Genomic DNA, 17,032 nt, shown 5'->3' with positions numbered 1-17,032 from the left:
CTTTTCCTTTTTATTTTTGTGGTCGGCTAGCCACTGTAACCTGTTACCTTGTTTTACACTCTTTTAACTGTTTCTTGCATCTCCCTGTTGTTTTCTTGTCCTCTTCTGTTCCTATTAGTGTTGGTTGCCTTTTCCTTTCTTTCCATTTTGTGTTATATGTCTTGTCTATTCTATTCTCACACTTGTGGCATTGTTTTATTAGGAACATGAGACCGATGACCTCATAGTTTGGTCCCTACCCCCCTCGTTTAAACCATCCAACCAACCAACAAATGTCGAAATGGCAGATATTGAGATAACCGATCACGGCACTGAAAAGCAGCTACAATCACTTTGTAGTGGAAAGGTGTCAGGACTGGATAAGATACCTATAAGGTTCTATAAATATTATGCAAAAGAACTTGCTCCCTTCTAGAAGTAATTTATTGTAGATTGCTTCAGCTACGAAAGGTACCTAATGACTGGAAAAAAGTGCAGATCATTCCTGTTTTTAAGAAAGGCTGTAAGACAGATCCACACAATTATAGACCTATTGATGTCAATCTATTGTAGAATTATTGACTGCGCTTTATGCTCCAGAATTATGACTGTTTTGTAAAATGAATATCTCCTCTATAAAAATCAACATGGATTCTGCAAACAGAGATCCTGTGAAACTGAGCTCACTCTGTTCCTCCATGAGATCCACAGTGCAGTGAACAGTGGTGCCAGGTTGATGCCGTGTTCCTTGATTTCAGTAAGGCATTTGACACTGCCCCGCATTGCCGTTTAGTGAAAAAAAAAATGAGCTTATGGAGTATCAGAGCAGATTTGTGATTGGATTAAAGATTTTCTTGCAGATAGAACTCAATGTGTTGCTGTTAATTGACAGATGTAAAGATAATATCTGGAATACCACAAGGAAGTGTGCTAGGACAGTTGCTGTTTACAATATATATAAATGATCTAGTAGAAAGCATGGGATGCTCTTTAAGGCTATTCACAGATGTTGCAGTTGTCTATACCAAAGTAGCAATGCCAGAAGATAGAAAGAATTTGCAGAACAACTTGCGGAGAATTGATGAATAGTGGAATACATGGGAAAAGAAATCCACTACTGTACAATTACACTATTGATTACAAACAGCTGGAGACAATGTCTGCCGTAAAATATCTATGCACAACTATCCAGAATGACCTTAAGTAGAATGACCACATAAAATAGATGGTGGGAAAAGCAGATACCAGACTCAGATTCATCGGGAGGATCTTAAGGAAGAGTCACTTATCCATGAAAGAACTGGTTTATAAGGTGCTGGTTCACCCAATTCTTAAGTATTGTTCATCTGTCTGGGATCCCTATCAGGTAGGACTGATAGAGGAAATAGAGAAGATCCTATGAAGAAGAGCGGTGCGTTTCACCACAGAATCGTTTAGCTGGTGAGAGGGCATTCTCTACAGAGGCTTACTGGCAATCATTCTTCCCATGTGCTATTTGCGAGTGGAACAGGGCTGGAGGGATCAGATAATGGTACCGATAGTACCCTCTGCCACACACCATTAGGTGGCTTGCGGAGTATGATGTAGATGTAGATGAAGATGTGGCCTCCATGGGGAAGTTTGTAGAGCATTAGGTCATTGTACCATGAGTCCTAAGTTTGTTTGCCAATGGCAATATTGTTTTGTTTATTTTTTACTGTATTACACATGAAAGAGTTCAGTGGACTATTAATACCTCCACACATGTGATGCAACTGCTTCTTTATTCTACTATTCCGATTGTTTATGTTTGTTCAGGGAAACTGCAGATACACTGGCTGCTTCATCATGAGTGGTGTGTGTTCTGTTGCATGTGTCTGACAGAACATCACACCATTCGGTACAAATGTACTCTATAGGTTTGCTACTTTCAACTAACGAAGTGAAAGCAGACTGCCAAAATAAAATTGCTACAAACACCAAAAAGTCCTTTTACATGCCAGGAAAATGTTCTCCCAGGTAACAGTTTCACATATGAACAGTTCAAACAAATTGCCAACAGTGGGGTTTGAATGTGGGACATTTGGCACAATGACCACAAGCTGTACTAATTCACCCAAGCGAGATCAACAAAACTGTCCATCCTTGCCTGTACTCCATAGTTCTGATGTTACCATTTATGCCCCTTCTGCTGAACGATAGCACCTAGCACGAACGGTGTCAGTGTTTTGGATGATACTCTATTGACATTCAACGTTTGGTACTGATCTGAGTGTCTGACATCTGGAGGTTTGGGTGTTAGCAACACAGGCACTGCAATACCATATTTATCAACTGATACTGGACAGTGATTTTCAATAAAAATGTTGTTGCCTGTATGGGGATTACATAATGTATGTACGAGTACAGATTGTGATGCAGTAACAATGATGTACAGAAGTCTGGATCTGGCCATTACGCATGCACACTTAGCCAAAGTGGTTTAGGCAACTGCTTATGTAAAGTGGGAAATCTGGGTTCAAGTCCTGGTCCAGCACTAATTTTCATTGTCATCGTTCCCTTAATGGCTGTAGTCACCACAGTGCCTGTTTCTTCAGACATGCTTGCATTTATGAAGGAATACCGCGTCATTCTTCTTAACAGCACAGCCACTGCCATATCATAAAAATTTAGGCTGGGAGATTTTAGTGTGTTGCAGAGTAGCTGGTCCATACCCTTTCCTTCCAGTGATCAGCCATCTGGGGATGTATGCTGTTTTCATTTAATATTGCTTACTGCTTATTCCCTTTTTTACCTTTTGTTAGTGATTTGACAAAGTGAGTTTCATTGTTATCAGTGTGAGTGTGTGCATTCAAGTTTTTTCTTTGCATTTTTATTCACAGTTCTCATTTTAGTCCTTTTATGATATTCCTCCACACTCTTCTCATTATGTTTTATTACAGGAGCTAAAGACCTTGCTGTCAGGAAAAAAATTATATCAACAAAATGACCATCAAAAATTGCCATTGAATGGTACTGTTCAAAGTGGACACACAGGAAATAAATTTTAAACGATGTTTGTTGAAGCATAATACCATCTATAGTATTCATTGCTTATTGAGCTTCATGCCTGATCTTGTTAATGGATTTATTACACTATTTTCATGCCATCTAATTTTTAATGTTGACAGATGTGATAAAAATGGAAGAATTTTTTTGTGAAACTTACTTTTTGGGTTGTTTGTGTAAAGTGTGATCCCTGGTCAGCACTGAAACCTTCAAAAAGAGCCCTCAAATCAGTCGATGGAACTGACTCTTAACAGTCTAGGACTCACCAGGATGGTCCTTGTCTCCTCAGTTTGACATTATTGTGCAGCCATGCCATATGAATGCAGAATTTATAACTTTATTACTGCACATTGTGCTGTGTTCATCCCACAAAGTTTCGCCAGGTCAAGCTTCTGGAGAAGACATCTTTTTGATCTTGAAATTTCACACTTTTTTCCCTGTCTTTTTAACACAAATGGTAGAATTCATTAGTGATTAAGTTGTGCAGTGGGGACAGGGTGATGTCCTTCTGGGAATTGGGGACAGATATCAGAGAATGTACTGTAGCCAAAACCTGTGCCTCAGGGTTCCCGGATGGTCTCTTTCTGTATCTAAACGAGGGGTGCATGAGGAAATGTTAGAGGAGAGACTAGAGACGTCTACTTCAACAATATTCTATAAAAGTTGACTACAGTATAGTGCCAAAACCATCCGCATGATGAGGGAGTGATGTAATTTCTTGTGAGAAGCTCAACAAACAAACAAACCTGTTATGTAGTAAATGCTAAAGCCCAAATATTTTCTAAAGAGGTCAGAAAGGCAAGCCTACAGTGTAGTGTAAACAAAGAAAATCATTTCCACAAATGGGTAAGAATTTGAGAATGAATAAAAAGTCTGTTGTTCAGATTAGAGGAGGCAAATGATCCCTCTTGTTCAATCTTTGTTGACACCTATGATGGGACATGATAAAGAAATGGAAATGACTGACAATAACATTTGCTAATCTTTTCTTTATGTGTGTGATGGCTTGATAAATGTTCTCATATTGTGTTGTTATAATCCCTAAATTTTCAAACAGCTCATTACAATGAAATCAGTTACTACCTTTATATAGTATTTTTAAATTTCTTTTCTGTGTGCTGAAAATAAATTTGTGAAGTGTGCATGTGGTTAACGTGAATCAGACTCTTCTACTTATGCAGATGATTATTTACTTGTGACTACTTTAAGGACACAGAGGCTAAATTTGTAATCTGAAAATACTACATATTAAATAAATTAAATAAATGTTCAAATGCTACTAGTAACTGTAATGTGTGAGAGTGTGTTCTGGTGTATTTGCTAACATGTGTAGCAAAAAGTTTATATTTTAAAGTAATCAAAGTAATATAGCTGTTTTCACATGGGTACTTGTGAAACATATTTCTCTGATTTCAGTGTGTGGAAGTGCTCATCAAGGCTGGAGCTGATGTTAATGCTGTGGACATGGATGGTGCAACACCACTTCTGATGCAAACTAGATGTTACTATTATGAGGTACTGTCTTATTGGTAGTATGTAAAAAAAATATTGGTGCTCTGAAAATCTGTGAAGAATTGCCAAATTATCAGTGCTTGCAATCAGATAAAAAATAAAAACAGATCCATAGATCTACAGTACTTGAATGTATGCATGTCCATTTTGTGCAAGACACTTAACACTTTTTCATTGGAACCACTTAGTTCCTTGATTATGGATTATGTGTTGGGGTAGTTCTCAATTCACTACAACACAACTTACCCACAATGATCACTTCTCAAACTGCCATGTCTACCAGTGTATATTTGGCTATCTATTTGTGTGTTTGTTGTTGCAATCCAGGAATTCCATAAATGAAACACTTCCACAGTCACAAGTCAGAAATGACAGCACTTCCCATTTTGTTTTTTTACCCAGTTTACCATAACTTTCATTGTTTAAGCATGCAACTTATTTATCCTTTTCTGGATTATCAACTCCCCATACTTCTTTCCACTGCCATATTGCATTCTTTTTCCTTGCGATAAAGCATGAAAAAATCATTTTCTCTCCATCCAATTGCACAATTTGGCCAGTATTCCTTGTAAATGAAAGAAAAAGAGTGTGAACATGTGAGATACTCTTAATTTGTCAAATTTTCTCTGTTTTCAGACACTTGATTTACACAAACAGTCCTCTAGTTGTCATAAACAATTCATACAAATACATCTTACATAAAATGACAGTAATAGTATAATTAGTAACGTGTTCCAGGTGATTATGCTGTGGTTCAATGGATTTCATCTTAAAATCCTGCGTTTTGTTGCCATCTGCAGGGGATATTTTCAAGGGGCATCATAGCTTCTTTGAATATCCAATTCACACCCTGGCTCTCTACTGTCACACTCTCAGCTGTGGGCCAGTGTGTAAATTGGGCAATCAAAAAAGCTACAGTCCTCTTTGAAACAGTCATCTGCACCTGAGGATGAAACTTTGAGTTAGGATTAAAAATCCATTTGACCACAGCAAAACAGCCTAAATAGTTTATTAATTGTGACATTGCCAGGTAGGAAAGTTTACATTTTACAATAATTGTATAATAATAATAATAATAGAAACAAATTTAGAGGAGGGAAAAATGAAAGATCATATCCTGCTATTATGTGCCAAATATGTTCATATAACCCTTCACGCTGCGTTATTCACCAACTATAAAACTCTCATTATTATCCCCTAATTTTGCACCAGTTTCAGTAAAAATTAAGTCAGTGCCAATACCACCTATATGAGATTTTTATTCATTATATCAAACCCAGTGGGTTTGTGGAATTTGATAGGACTTCACTTGCCACATCTCATGTGGTTTGCTACTTGTTTTCGTATTTATTTATTGTACACAGGCAAATACAAAATTTTTTCTTGGATTGCAGATATATTTCAATTAAATTTGTAACTTTCTAAAAACAATTACCAAAACACAACACATCTCAGTTACTTATAAATTATATGGTGCAAATGGAGATAATATAATCCTATAAAAGACATTTGATAATGTTGTTGATGTTGTGGTCTTCAGTCCTGAGACTGGTTTGATGCAGCTCTCCATGCTACTCTATCCTGTGCAAGCTTCTTCATCTCCCAGTACCTACTGCAACCTACATCCTTCTGAATCTGCTTAGTGTATTGATCTCTTGGTCTCCCTCTACGATTTTTACCCTCCACGCTGCCCTCCAATGCTAAATTTGTGATCCCTTGATGCCTCAAAACATGTCCTACCAACCGATCCCTTCTTCTAGTCAAGTTGTGCCACAAACTTCTCTTCTCCCCAATCCTATTCAATACCTCCTCATTAGTTACGTGATCTACCCACCTTATCTTCAGCATTCTTCTGTAGCACCACATTTCGAAAGCTTCTATTCTCTTCTTGTCCAAACTGGTTATCGTCCATGTTTCACTTCCATACATGGCTACACTCCATACAAATACTTTCAGAAACGACTTCCTGACACTTAAATCTATACTCGATGTTAACAAATTTCTCTTCTTCAGAAACGATTTCCTTGGCATTGCCAGTCTACATTTTATATCCTCTCTACTTCGAGCATCATCAGTTATTTTACTCCCTAAATAGCAAAACTCCTTTACTACTTTAAGTGTCTCATTTCCTAATCTAATCCCCTCAGCATCACCCGATTTAATTTGACTACATTCCATTATCCTCGTTTTGCTTTTGTTGATGTTCATCTTATATCCTCCTTTCAAGACACTGTCCATTCCGTTCAACTGCTCTTTCAAGTCCTTTGCTGTCTCTGACAGAATTACAATATCATCGGCGAACCTCAAAGTTTTTACTTCTTCTCCATGAATTTTAATACCTACTCCGAATTTTTCTTTTGTTTCCTTTACTGCTTGCTCAATATACAGATTGAATAACATCGGGGAGAGGCTACAACCCTGTCTCACTCCTTTCCCAACCACTGCTTCCCTTTCATGCCCCTCGACTCTTATAACTGCCATCTGGTTTCTGTACAAATTGTAAATAGCCTTTCGCTCCCTGTATTTTACCCCTGCCACCTTCAGAATTTGAAAGAGAGTATTCCAGTTAACGTTGTCAAAAGCTTTCTCTAAGTCTACAAATGCTAGAAACGTAGGTTTGCCTTTTCTTAATCTAGCTTCTAAGATAAGTCGTAAGGTTAGTATTGCCTCACGTGTTCCAACATTTCTACGGAATCCAAACTGATCTTCCCCGAGGTCCGCTTCTACCAGTTTTTCCATTCGTCTGTAAAGAATTCGCGTTAGTATTTTGCAGCTGTGACTTATTAAACTGATAGTTCGGTAATTTTCACATCTGTCAACACCTGCTTTCTTTGGGATTGGAATTATTATATTCTTCTTGAAGTCTGTGGGTATTTCGCCTGTCTCATACATCTTGCTCACCAGATGGTAGAGTTTTGTCATGACTGGCTCTCCCAAGGCCATCAGTAGTTCTAATGGAATGTTGTCTACTCTCAGGGCCTTGTTTCGACTCAGGTCTTTCAGTGCTCTGTCAAACTCTTCACGCAGTATCTTATCTCCCATTTCATCTTCATCTACATCCTCTTCCATTTCCATAATATTGTCCTCAAGTACATCGCCCTTGTATAAACCCTCTATATACTCCTTCCACCTTTCTGCCTTCCCTTCTTTGCTTAGAACTGGGTAGCCATCTGAGCTCTTGATATTCATACAAGTGGTTCTCTTCTCTCCAAAGGTATCTTTAATTTTCCTGTAGGCAGTATCTATCTTACCCCTAGTGAGACAAGCCTCTACATCCTTACGTTTGTATTCCCTTTTGCCTGCTTCATTTACTGCATTTTTATATTTTCTCCTTTCATCAATTAAATTCAATATTTCTTCTGTTACCCAAGGATTTCTATTAGCCCTCGTCTTTTTACCTACTTGATCCTCTGCTGCCTTCACTACTTCATCCCTCAGAGCTACCCATTCTTCTTCTACTGTATTTCTTTCCCCCATTCCTGTCAATTGTTCCCTTATGCTCTCCCTGAAACTCTCTACAACCTCTGGTTCTTTCAGTTTATCCAGGTCCCATCTCCTTAAATTCCCACCTTTTTGCAGTTTCTTCAGTTTCAATCTGCAGTTCATAACCAATAGATTGTGGTCAGAATCCACATCTGCCCCTGGAAACGTTTTACAATTTAAAACCTGGTTCCTAAATCTCTGCCTTACCATTATATAATCTATCTGATACCTATTAGTATCTCCAGGATTCTTCCAGGTATACAACCTTCTTTTATGATTCTTGAACCAAGTGTTAGCTATGATTAAGTTATGCTCTGTGCAAAATTCTACAAGGCGGCTTCGTCTTTCATTTCTTCCCCCCAATCCATATTCACCTACTATGTTTCCTTCTCTCCCTTTTCCTACTGACGAATTCCAGTCACCCATGACTATTAAATTTTCGTCTCCCTTCACTACCTGAATAATTTCTTTTATCTCGTCATACATTTCATCAATTTCTTCATCATCTGCAGAGCTAGTTGGCATATAAACTTGTACTACTGTAGTAGGCATGGGCTTTGTGTCTATCTTGGCCACAATAATGCGTTCACTATGCTGTTTGTAGTAGCTAACCCACACTCCTATTTTTTTATTCATTATTAAACCTACTCCTGCATTACCCCTATTTGATTTTGTATTTATAACCCTGTAATCACCTGACCAAAAGTCTTGATCCTCCTGCCACCGAACTTCACTAATTCCCACTATATCCAACTTTAACCTATCCATTTCCCTTTTTAAATTTTCTAACCTACCTGCCCGATTAAGGGATCTGACATTCCACGCTCCGATCCGTAGAATGCCAGTTTTCTTTCTCCTGATAACGACGTCCTCTTGAGTAGTCCCCGCCCGGAGATCCGAATGGGGGACTATTTTACCTCCGGAATATTTTACCCAAGAGGACGCCATCATCATTTAATCATACAGTAAAGCTGCCTGTCCTCGGGAAAAATTACGGCTGTAGTTTCCCCTTGCTTTCAGCCGTTCGCAGTACCAGCACAGCAAGGCCGTTGTGGTTAATGTTACAAGGCCAGATCAGTCAATCATCCAGACTGTTGCCCCTGCAAGTACTGAAAAGGCTGCTGCCCCTCTTCAGGAACCACATGTTTGTCTGGCCTCTCAACAGATACCCCTCCGTTGTGGTTGCACCTACGGTACGGCCATCTGTATTGCTGAGGCACGCAAGCCTCCCCTACAACGGCAAGGTCCATGGTTCATGGGGGAAGATTTGATAATATAAAAACATTTATATAGCAGCTGTCATGAAAAGAGGCACATAAGTCAACTCACTGTCCTACATCACTGCCAGTTAGTTATACCAAGTGAGGTGGCAATGGTTCAAACCCTTTCCGGCCATCCTGATTTAGGTTTTCCATGATTTCCCTAAATTGCTTCAGGCAAATGCTGGAATGGATCTTTTGAAAGGGCATGGCTGATTTCCTTCACCATCCTTTCCTAACTGGAGCTTGTGCTCTTTCTCTAGTGGATTTGTTGTTGACAGGACGTTAAACACTATACTTCTCCTACTCCAGTCAGTGCTAATTTCAAATATCAGTAAAAAAAAAAAAAAAAAAAAAAAAAAAAAAAAAAAAAAAAAATTGGACATCTCTAATTTTGCTCTAGAATATGATGGGAGTACTTTCCAAAAGAAAATTCTTGCCAGCTGCTATAAAATAAAGAAATTATTTAATAAAAACTTATGTTACAAGAAATATTTTAGAAAGATGTGGAGAAAGTAGAACAATGGTCATATTTGGGCTGAATCTAAGATACCAACATTCTGAAAATTTATGGATGTGTGGGATTCATATTGTATCATGAAAACTATATTTTATCATGAAATATTCCGACATAAGAAATAAAATTCCATGAGAGCTCTGAAACTGTTCCACCTGTTCAACGAAAAATGTCATTGTTGATGAATTGCCGTGTGGGATTAGCCGAGTGGTCTGAAACGGGTGTCTTTTGACGTCCGCCCAGAGCAGATAAAACGAGCAAAATGAGATTTTAAAGTCTAAGGCACTGCAGTCATGGGCTGTGTGGCTGGTCCCGGTGGAGGTTCGAGTCCTCCCTCGGGCATGGGTGTATGTGTTTGTCCTTAGGATAATTTAGGTTAAGTAGTGTGTAAGCTTAGGGACTGATGACATATTTCAGACATATGTCTGCTTGTGTCTGTATATGTGTGGATGGATATGTGTGTGTGTGTGTGCGAGTGTATACCCGTCCTTTTTTCCCCCTAAGGTAAGTCTTTCCGCTCCCAGGATTGGAATGACTCCTTACCCTCTCCCTTAAAACCCACTTACTTTCGTCTTTCCCTCTCCTTCCCTCTTTCCTGATGAGGCAACAGTTTGTTGCGAAAGCTTGAATTTTGTGTGTATGTTTGTGTTTGTTTGTGTGTCTGTCGACCTGCCAGCACTTTCATTTGGTAAGTCACATCATCTTGTGTGTGATGTGACTTACCAAATGAAAGTGCTGGCAGGTCGACAGACACACAAACATACACACAGAATTCAAGCTTTCGCAACAAACTGTTGCCTCATCAGGAAAGAGGGAAGGAGAGGGAAAGACGAAAGGATGTGGGTTTTAAGGGAGAAGGTAAGGAGTCATTGCAATCCCAGGAGTGGAAAGACTTACCTTAGGGGGAAAAAAGGTCGGGTATACACTCGCACACACACACACACATATCCATCCACACATATACAGACACAAGCAGACATCTCACAAGCAGACATATTTAAAGACAAAGAGTTTGGGCAGAGATGTCAGTCGAGGCAGAAGTGCAGAGGCAAGGACGTTGTTGAATGACAGGTGAGGTATGAGTGGCGGCAACTTGAAATTAGCGGAGATTGAGGCCTGGTGGATAACGAGAAGAGAGGATATATTGTAGAGCAAGTTCCCATCTCCGGAGCTCGAATAGGTTGGTGTTAGTGGGAATTATCCAGATAACCCGGACGGTGTAACACTGCGCCAAGATGTGCTGGCCGTGCACCAAGGCATGTTGAGCCACAGGGTGATCCTCATTACCAACAAACACTGTCTGCCTGTGTCCATTCATGCGAATGGACAGTTTGTTGCTGGTCATTCCCACATAGCATGCATCACCGTGTAGGCAGGTCAGTTGGTAGATCACGTGGCGGCTTTCACACGTGGTTCTGCCTTTGATCGTGTACACCCTCCGGGTTACAGGACTGGAGTAGGTGGTGGTGGGAGGGTGCATGGGACAAGTTTTACACCGGGGGCGGTTACAAGGGTAGGAGCCAGAGGGTAGGGAAGGTGGTTTGGGGATTTCATAGGGATGAACTAACAGGTTACAAAGGTTAGGTGGACAGCGGAAAGACACTCTTGGTGGAGTGGGGGGGATTTCATGAAGGATGGATGTCATTTCAGGGCAGGATTTGAGGAAGTCGTATCCCTGCTGGAGAGCCACATTCAGAATCTGATCCAGTCCCGGAAAGTATCCTGTCACAAGTGGGGCACTTTTGTGGTTCTTCTGTGGGAGGTTCTGGGTTTGAGAGGATGAGGAAGTGGCTCTGGTTATTTGCTTCTGTACCAGGTCGGGAGGGTAGTTGCGGGATGCGAAAGCTGTTGTCAGGTTGTTGGTGTAATGCTTCAGGGATTCCGGACTGGAGCAGATTCGTTTGCCACGAAGACCTAGGCTGTAGGGAAGGGACCGTTTGATGTGAATGGGTGACAGCTGTCGTAATGGAGGTACTGTTGCTTGTTGGTGGGTTTGATGTGGACGGACGTGTGAAGCTGGCCATTGGACAGGTGGAGGTCAACATCAAGGAAAGTGGCATGGGATTTGGAGTAGGACCAGGTGAATCTGATGGAACCAAAGGAGTTGAGGTTGGAGAGGAAATTCTGGAGTTCTTCTTCACTGTGAGTCCAGATCATGAAGATGTCATCAATAAATCTGTACCAAACTTTGGGTTGGCAGGCCTGGGTAACCAAGAAGGCTTCCTCTAAGCGACCCATGAGTAGGTTGGCGTACGAAGGTGCCATCCTGGTACCCATGGCTGTTCCCTTTAATTGTTGGTATGTCTGGTCTTCAAAAGTGAATAAGTTGTGGGTCAGGATGAAGCTGGCTAAGGTGTAGATCAACACCTTCAACCTATTACATGCAGTCTCCCATCCTTCATCCTTCATCCTTCATCAAAGACACCAACCACTTTCTCGAACGCCTGGAATCCTTACCCAATCTGTTACCCCCAGAAACCATCCTTGTAACCATTGATGCCACTTCCTTATACACAAATATCCCGCACGTCCAGGGCCTCGCTGCGATGGAGCACTTCCTTTCACGCCGATCACCTGCCATCCTACCTAAAACCTCTTTCCTCATTACCTTAGCCAGCTTCATCCTGACCCACAACTTCTTCACTTTTCAAGACCAGACATACCAGCAATTAAAGGGAACAGCCATGGGTACCAGGATGGCCCCTTCGTACGCCAACCTATTCATGGGTCGCTTAGAGGAAGCCTTCTTGGTTACCCAGGCCTGCCAACCCAAAGTTTGGTACAGATTTATTGATGACATCTTCATGATCTGGACTCACAGTGAAGAAGAACTCCAGAATTTCCTCTCCAACCTCATCTCCTTTGGTTCCATCAGATTCACCTGGTCCTACTCCAAATCCCATGCCACTTTCCTTGATGTTGACCTCCACCTGTCCAATGGCCAGCTTCACACTTCCGTCCACATCAAACCCACCAACAAGCAACAGTACCTCTATTATGACAGCTGCCACCAATTCCACATCAAACGGTCCCTTCCCTACAGCCTAGGTCTTCGTGGCAAACGAATCTGCTCCAGTCCGGAATCCCTGAAGCATTACACAAACAACCTGACAACACCTTTCGCATCCCGCAACTACCCTCCCGACCTGGTACAGAAGCAAATAACCAGAGCCACTTCCTCATCCTCTCAAACCCAGAACCTCCCACAGAAGAACCACAAAAGTGCCCCACTTGTGACAGGATACTTTCCGGGACTGGATCAGATTCTGAATGTGGCTCTCCAGCAGGGATACGACTTCCTCAAATCCTGCCCTGAAATGACATCCATCCTTCATGAAATCCTCCCCACTCCACCAAGAGTGTTTTTCCGCCGTCCACCTAACCTTCGTAACCTCTTAGTTCATCCCTATGAAATCCCCAAACCTTCTTCCCTACCCTCTGGGTCCCACCCTTGTAACCGCCCCTGGTGTAAAACCGGTCCCATGCACCCTCCCACCACCACCTACTCCAGTCCTGTAACCCGGAGGGTGTACACGATCAAAGGCAGAGCCATGTGTGAAAGCACCCACGTGATCTACCAACTGACCTGCCTACACTGTGATGCATTCTATGTGGGAATGACCAGCAACAAACTGTCCATTCGCATGAATGGACACAGGCAGACAGTGTTTGTTGGTAATGAGGATCACCCTGTGGCTAAACATGCCTTGGTGCACGGCCAGCACATCTTGGTGCAGTGAGCCGGCCGCGGTGGTCTAGCGGTTCTGGCGTTGCAGTCCGGAACCGCGGGACTGCTACGGTCGCAGGTTCGAATCCTGCCTCGGGCATGGGTGTGTGTGATGTCCTTAGGTTAGTTAGGTTTAAGTAGTTCTAAGTTCTAGGGGACTTATGACCTAAGATGTTGAGTCCCATAGTGCTCAGAGCCATTGGTGCAGTGTTACACCGTCCGGGTTATCTGGATACTTCCCACCAACACCAACCTATCCGAACTCCGGAGATGGGAACTTACCCTTCAATATATCCTCTCTTCCCGTTACCCACAAGGCCTCAATCTCCGCTAATTTCAAGTTGCCGTCACTCATACCTCACCTGTCATTCAACATCATCTTTGCCTCTGCACTTCGTCCTTGACTGACATCTCTGCCGAAACTCTTTGTCTTTAAATATGTCTGCTTGTGTCTGTATATGTGTGGATGGATATGTGTGTGTGTGCGAGTGTATACCTGTCCATTTTTCCCCCTAAGGTAAGCAATGGCCCTAAGATGGATCCTTGTGGGACACCACATGTAATTTCTTCCCATTCTGATGATGACTGATGACTTAATTCACTAGTCCCTTGCACTGACACCCTTTGTTTCCTGTTAGCGATGTATGACTTGAACCATTTTGCAGCACTGCCCGTGACACCATAGAATTCTAATTTATTTAAAAGGATGTTGTGGTTCACACAATCGAATGCCTTTGACAAATCACAGAAAATACCTGCTGCTTGTAACTTGTTATTTAATGAATTAAGTTAATTTTCACTGTAGGTGTAAATAGCCTTTTCGATATCAGAACCCTTCAGAAATCCAAACTGTGTTCTTGATAATATGTTATTTGTGGTCAGATGGTTGAGAAGCTGCCTGTACATTAGTTTTTCTAAAATTTTTGAGAATGCTGGCAAAAGTGAAATCAGTCTGTAGTTTGATGGTATCTCTTTATCCCCTTTCTTGAATAGAGGCTTAACATCTGCATATTTTAGCGAGTCAGGAAATGTCCCAGTTATAATTGACTGGTTACACAAGTAACTTAGAATTGTACTAAACTCACAAGAACAGCCTTAATTAACTTTGTTGATATTTCATCGTAACCACTGGAATGCTTTGTTTTTAAAGATTTTATTATGGAAGTTATTTCTTTTGGTGAAATGAGTGACATATTCATGTACCTGAAGCTATTTGTAAAGGCTAGTTTCAGATATTCAAGGGCATTATTTACTAATCCTGACAATCCCATTCTATCAGTAACGGATATAAAGTACTTGTTAAATAGATTTGCCACACTATGCCCATCGGTTACTAATGTGTCATCTATCCTTAGTGCTATTTGCTCTTGTTCCTTTCTGGTTCTACCAGTCTCCTCTTTCACTATATCCCATATTGTTTTTATTTTCTTCCCTGACATTGCTATCTTCTTCTCGTAGTGCATTTGTTTAGATGTCTGAATTACTTTTTTTAATATTTTACAGTATTCCTTGTATTTAGCTAAATCATCAGCATTGGAGCTATTCTTTGTCAACAGATACATTTTCCTTTTTATCTTACAGGAAATCTTTATTCCTTGTGTGATCCATGGTTTTATTAGACTTCTGTTTATTTTGAGTAACTTTTAGAGGAAAACAGTTCTCAAACATGGTACTGACATTGTTCATGAATGTGTTATATTTGTCTTTCATGTCATGAGCACTATAAACATCTTTCCAGTTCATATCTTTCAGCAGTTTTCTAAAACACTCAATTTTTGGTTGATTGAATACTCTCCTGTACTCAGATTTAGCAGTCTTGATAATCTGCTTAGAATTTAAATCTAAAACAAGGAGCTGCATATCATGATCTGATAGTCTATTTATAACAGGTTTTATGATATGATTTTGTTCCTTTGATTTGTCTATAATAATGTTATCAGTGGCTGTCCTTGAGGATTTAGTGATCCTAGTGGGAAAGTTTACAGTGTGAGTTAGATCGAAAGACAACATCACGTACTGCAGTAAATGTTTACTGGAAGATTGCATTAGAAAATCTGTATTAAAGTCACCAGCAATCAAAATTTCTTTGTTTCTTCCTGTTAAATAACGCAGAAGAGCTTCTAGATGATTTATGAATAGATTATAATTTCCTGCAGGTGCTCGGTAAATAGTTACTATTATATATGATCTGTTATGGAACTCTACTTCTGTTGCACATGCTTCTAGATGCTGCTCTAAACAGAATTTATTAATGTCAATGTTCTTGAATTTATGGCAGTTTTTAATAAATGTGGCAACTCCTCCTCCATCTATATCTACTCTGCAGAAGTAGGAAGCTAGCTTAAATCCTGAAATGTCTAACATATCTATACCAGTGGTCACTTGATGTTCAGAGAGGCAGATTATGTCAATTTGGTTAGATGAATTCATTTCATCGATACGAATGAGTAGTTCAGCAACTTTATTTCTGAGTCCCGGAATGTTCTAGTGTAATAAAGATAACTGATACTGCATACTAATGGGATTATAACTGCTTTGGTGAAGATAAACTGGAAGTTTCTGATTACTTTCTGTTAAACATTGTTTAAATGGAGGCTGTATGCTAAAATCTGACTCCTGTTCATCTGTTTTCTCAAACTGAGTGTGTCTGCCACTCTCTCTTAAAACTCGTTTTCTTTCCCCCTTGTTGTTGTTGTTGTGGTCTTCAGTCCTGAGACTGGTTTGATGCAGCTCTCCATGCTACTCTATCCTGTGCAAGCTTCTTCATCTCCCAGTACCTACTGCAACCTACATCCTTCTGAATCTGCTTAGTGTATTGATCTCTTGGTCTCCCTCTACGATTTTTACCCTCCACGCTGCCCTCCAATGCTAAATTTGTGATCCCTTGATGCCTCAAAACATGTCCTACCAACCGATCCCTTCTTCTGGTCAAGTTGTGCCACAAACTTCTCTTCTCCCCAATCCTATTCAATACCTCCTCATTAGTTACGTGATCTACCCACCTTATCTTCAGCATTCTTCTATAGCACCACATTTCGAAAGCTTCTATTCTCTTCTTGTCCAAACTGGTTATCGTCCATGTTTCACTTCCATACATGGCTACACTCCATACAAATACTTTCAGAAACGACTTCCTGACACTTAAATCTATACTCGATGTTAACAAATTTCTCTTCTTCAGAAACGCTTTCCTTGCCATTGCCAGTCTACATTTTATATCCTCTCTACTTCGACCATCATCAGTTATTTTGCTCCCCAAATAGCAAAACTCCTTTACTACTTTAAGTGTCTCATTTCCTAATCTAATCCCCTCAGCATCCCCCGATTTAATTTGACTACATTCCATTATCCTCGTTTTGTTTTGGTTGATGTTCATCTTATATCCTCCTTTCAAGACACTGTCCATTCCGTTCAACTGCTCTTCCAAGTCCTTTGCTGTCTCTGACAGAATTACAATGTCATCGGCGAACCTCAAAGTTTTTATTTCTTTTCCATGGATTTTAATACCTACTCCGCATTTTTCATTTG

The 17,032-nt window shown here is 40.6% G+C and overlaps 2 protein-coding genes across 2 annotated transcripts in view; both read left to right on the top strand.

Moving 5' to 3' along the window:
• Positions 1 to 17,032, top strand: part of LOC126240775 (serine/threonine-protein phosphatase 6 regulatory ankyrin repeat subunit C-like) — an 881,520-nt gene that overhangs the window by 375,593 nt on the left and 488,895 nt on the right. The gene's annotated exons all lie outside the window — the stretch shown is intronic.
• LOC126240759 (serine/threonine-protein phosphatase 6 regulatory ankyrin repeat subunit B-like) overlaps positions 1 to 17,032 on the top strand; it is a 381,053-nt gene that overhangs the window by 298,657 nt on the left and 65,364 nt on the right. The window contains exon 15 of the mRNA XM_049947949.1: positions 4,423 to 4,521. Within this exon, the coding sequence (XP_049803906.1) occupies positions 4,423 to 4,521 (99 nt within the window). The remainder of the gene's footprint in view (positions 1 to 4,422; positions 4,522 to 17,032) is intronic.

The sequence above is a fragment of the Schistocerca nitens genome, chromosome 1 (assembly GCF_023898315.1).
Source record: "Schistocerca nitens isolate TAMUIC-IGC-003100 chromosome 1, iqSchNite1.1, whole genome shotgun sequence".
NCBI classification, from domain to species: domain Eukaryota; kingdom Metazoa; phylum Arthropoda; class Insecta; order Orthoptera; family Acrididae; genus Schistocerca; species Schistocerca nitens.
This window is presented reverse-complemented; position numbering and strand designations above follow the sequence as displayed.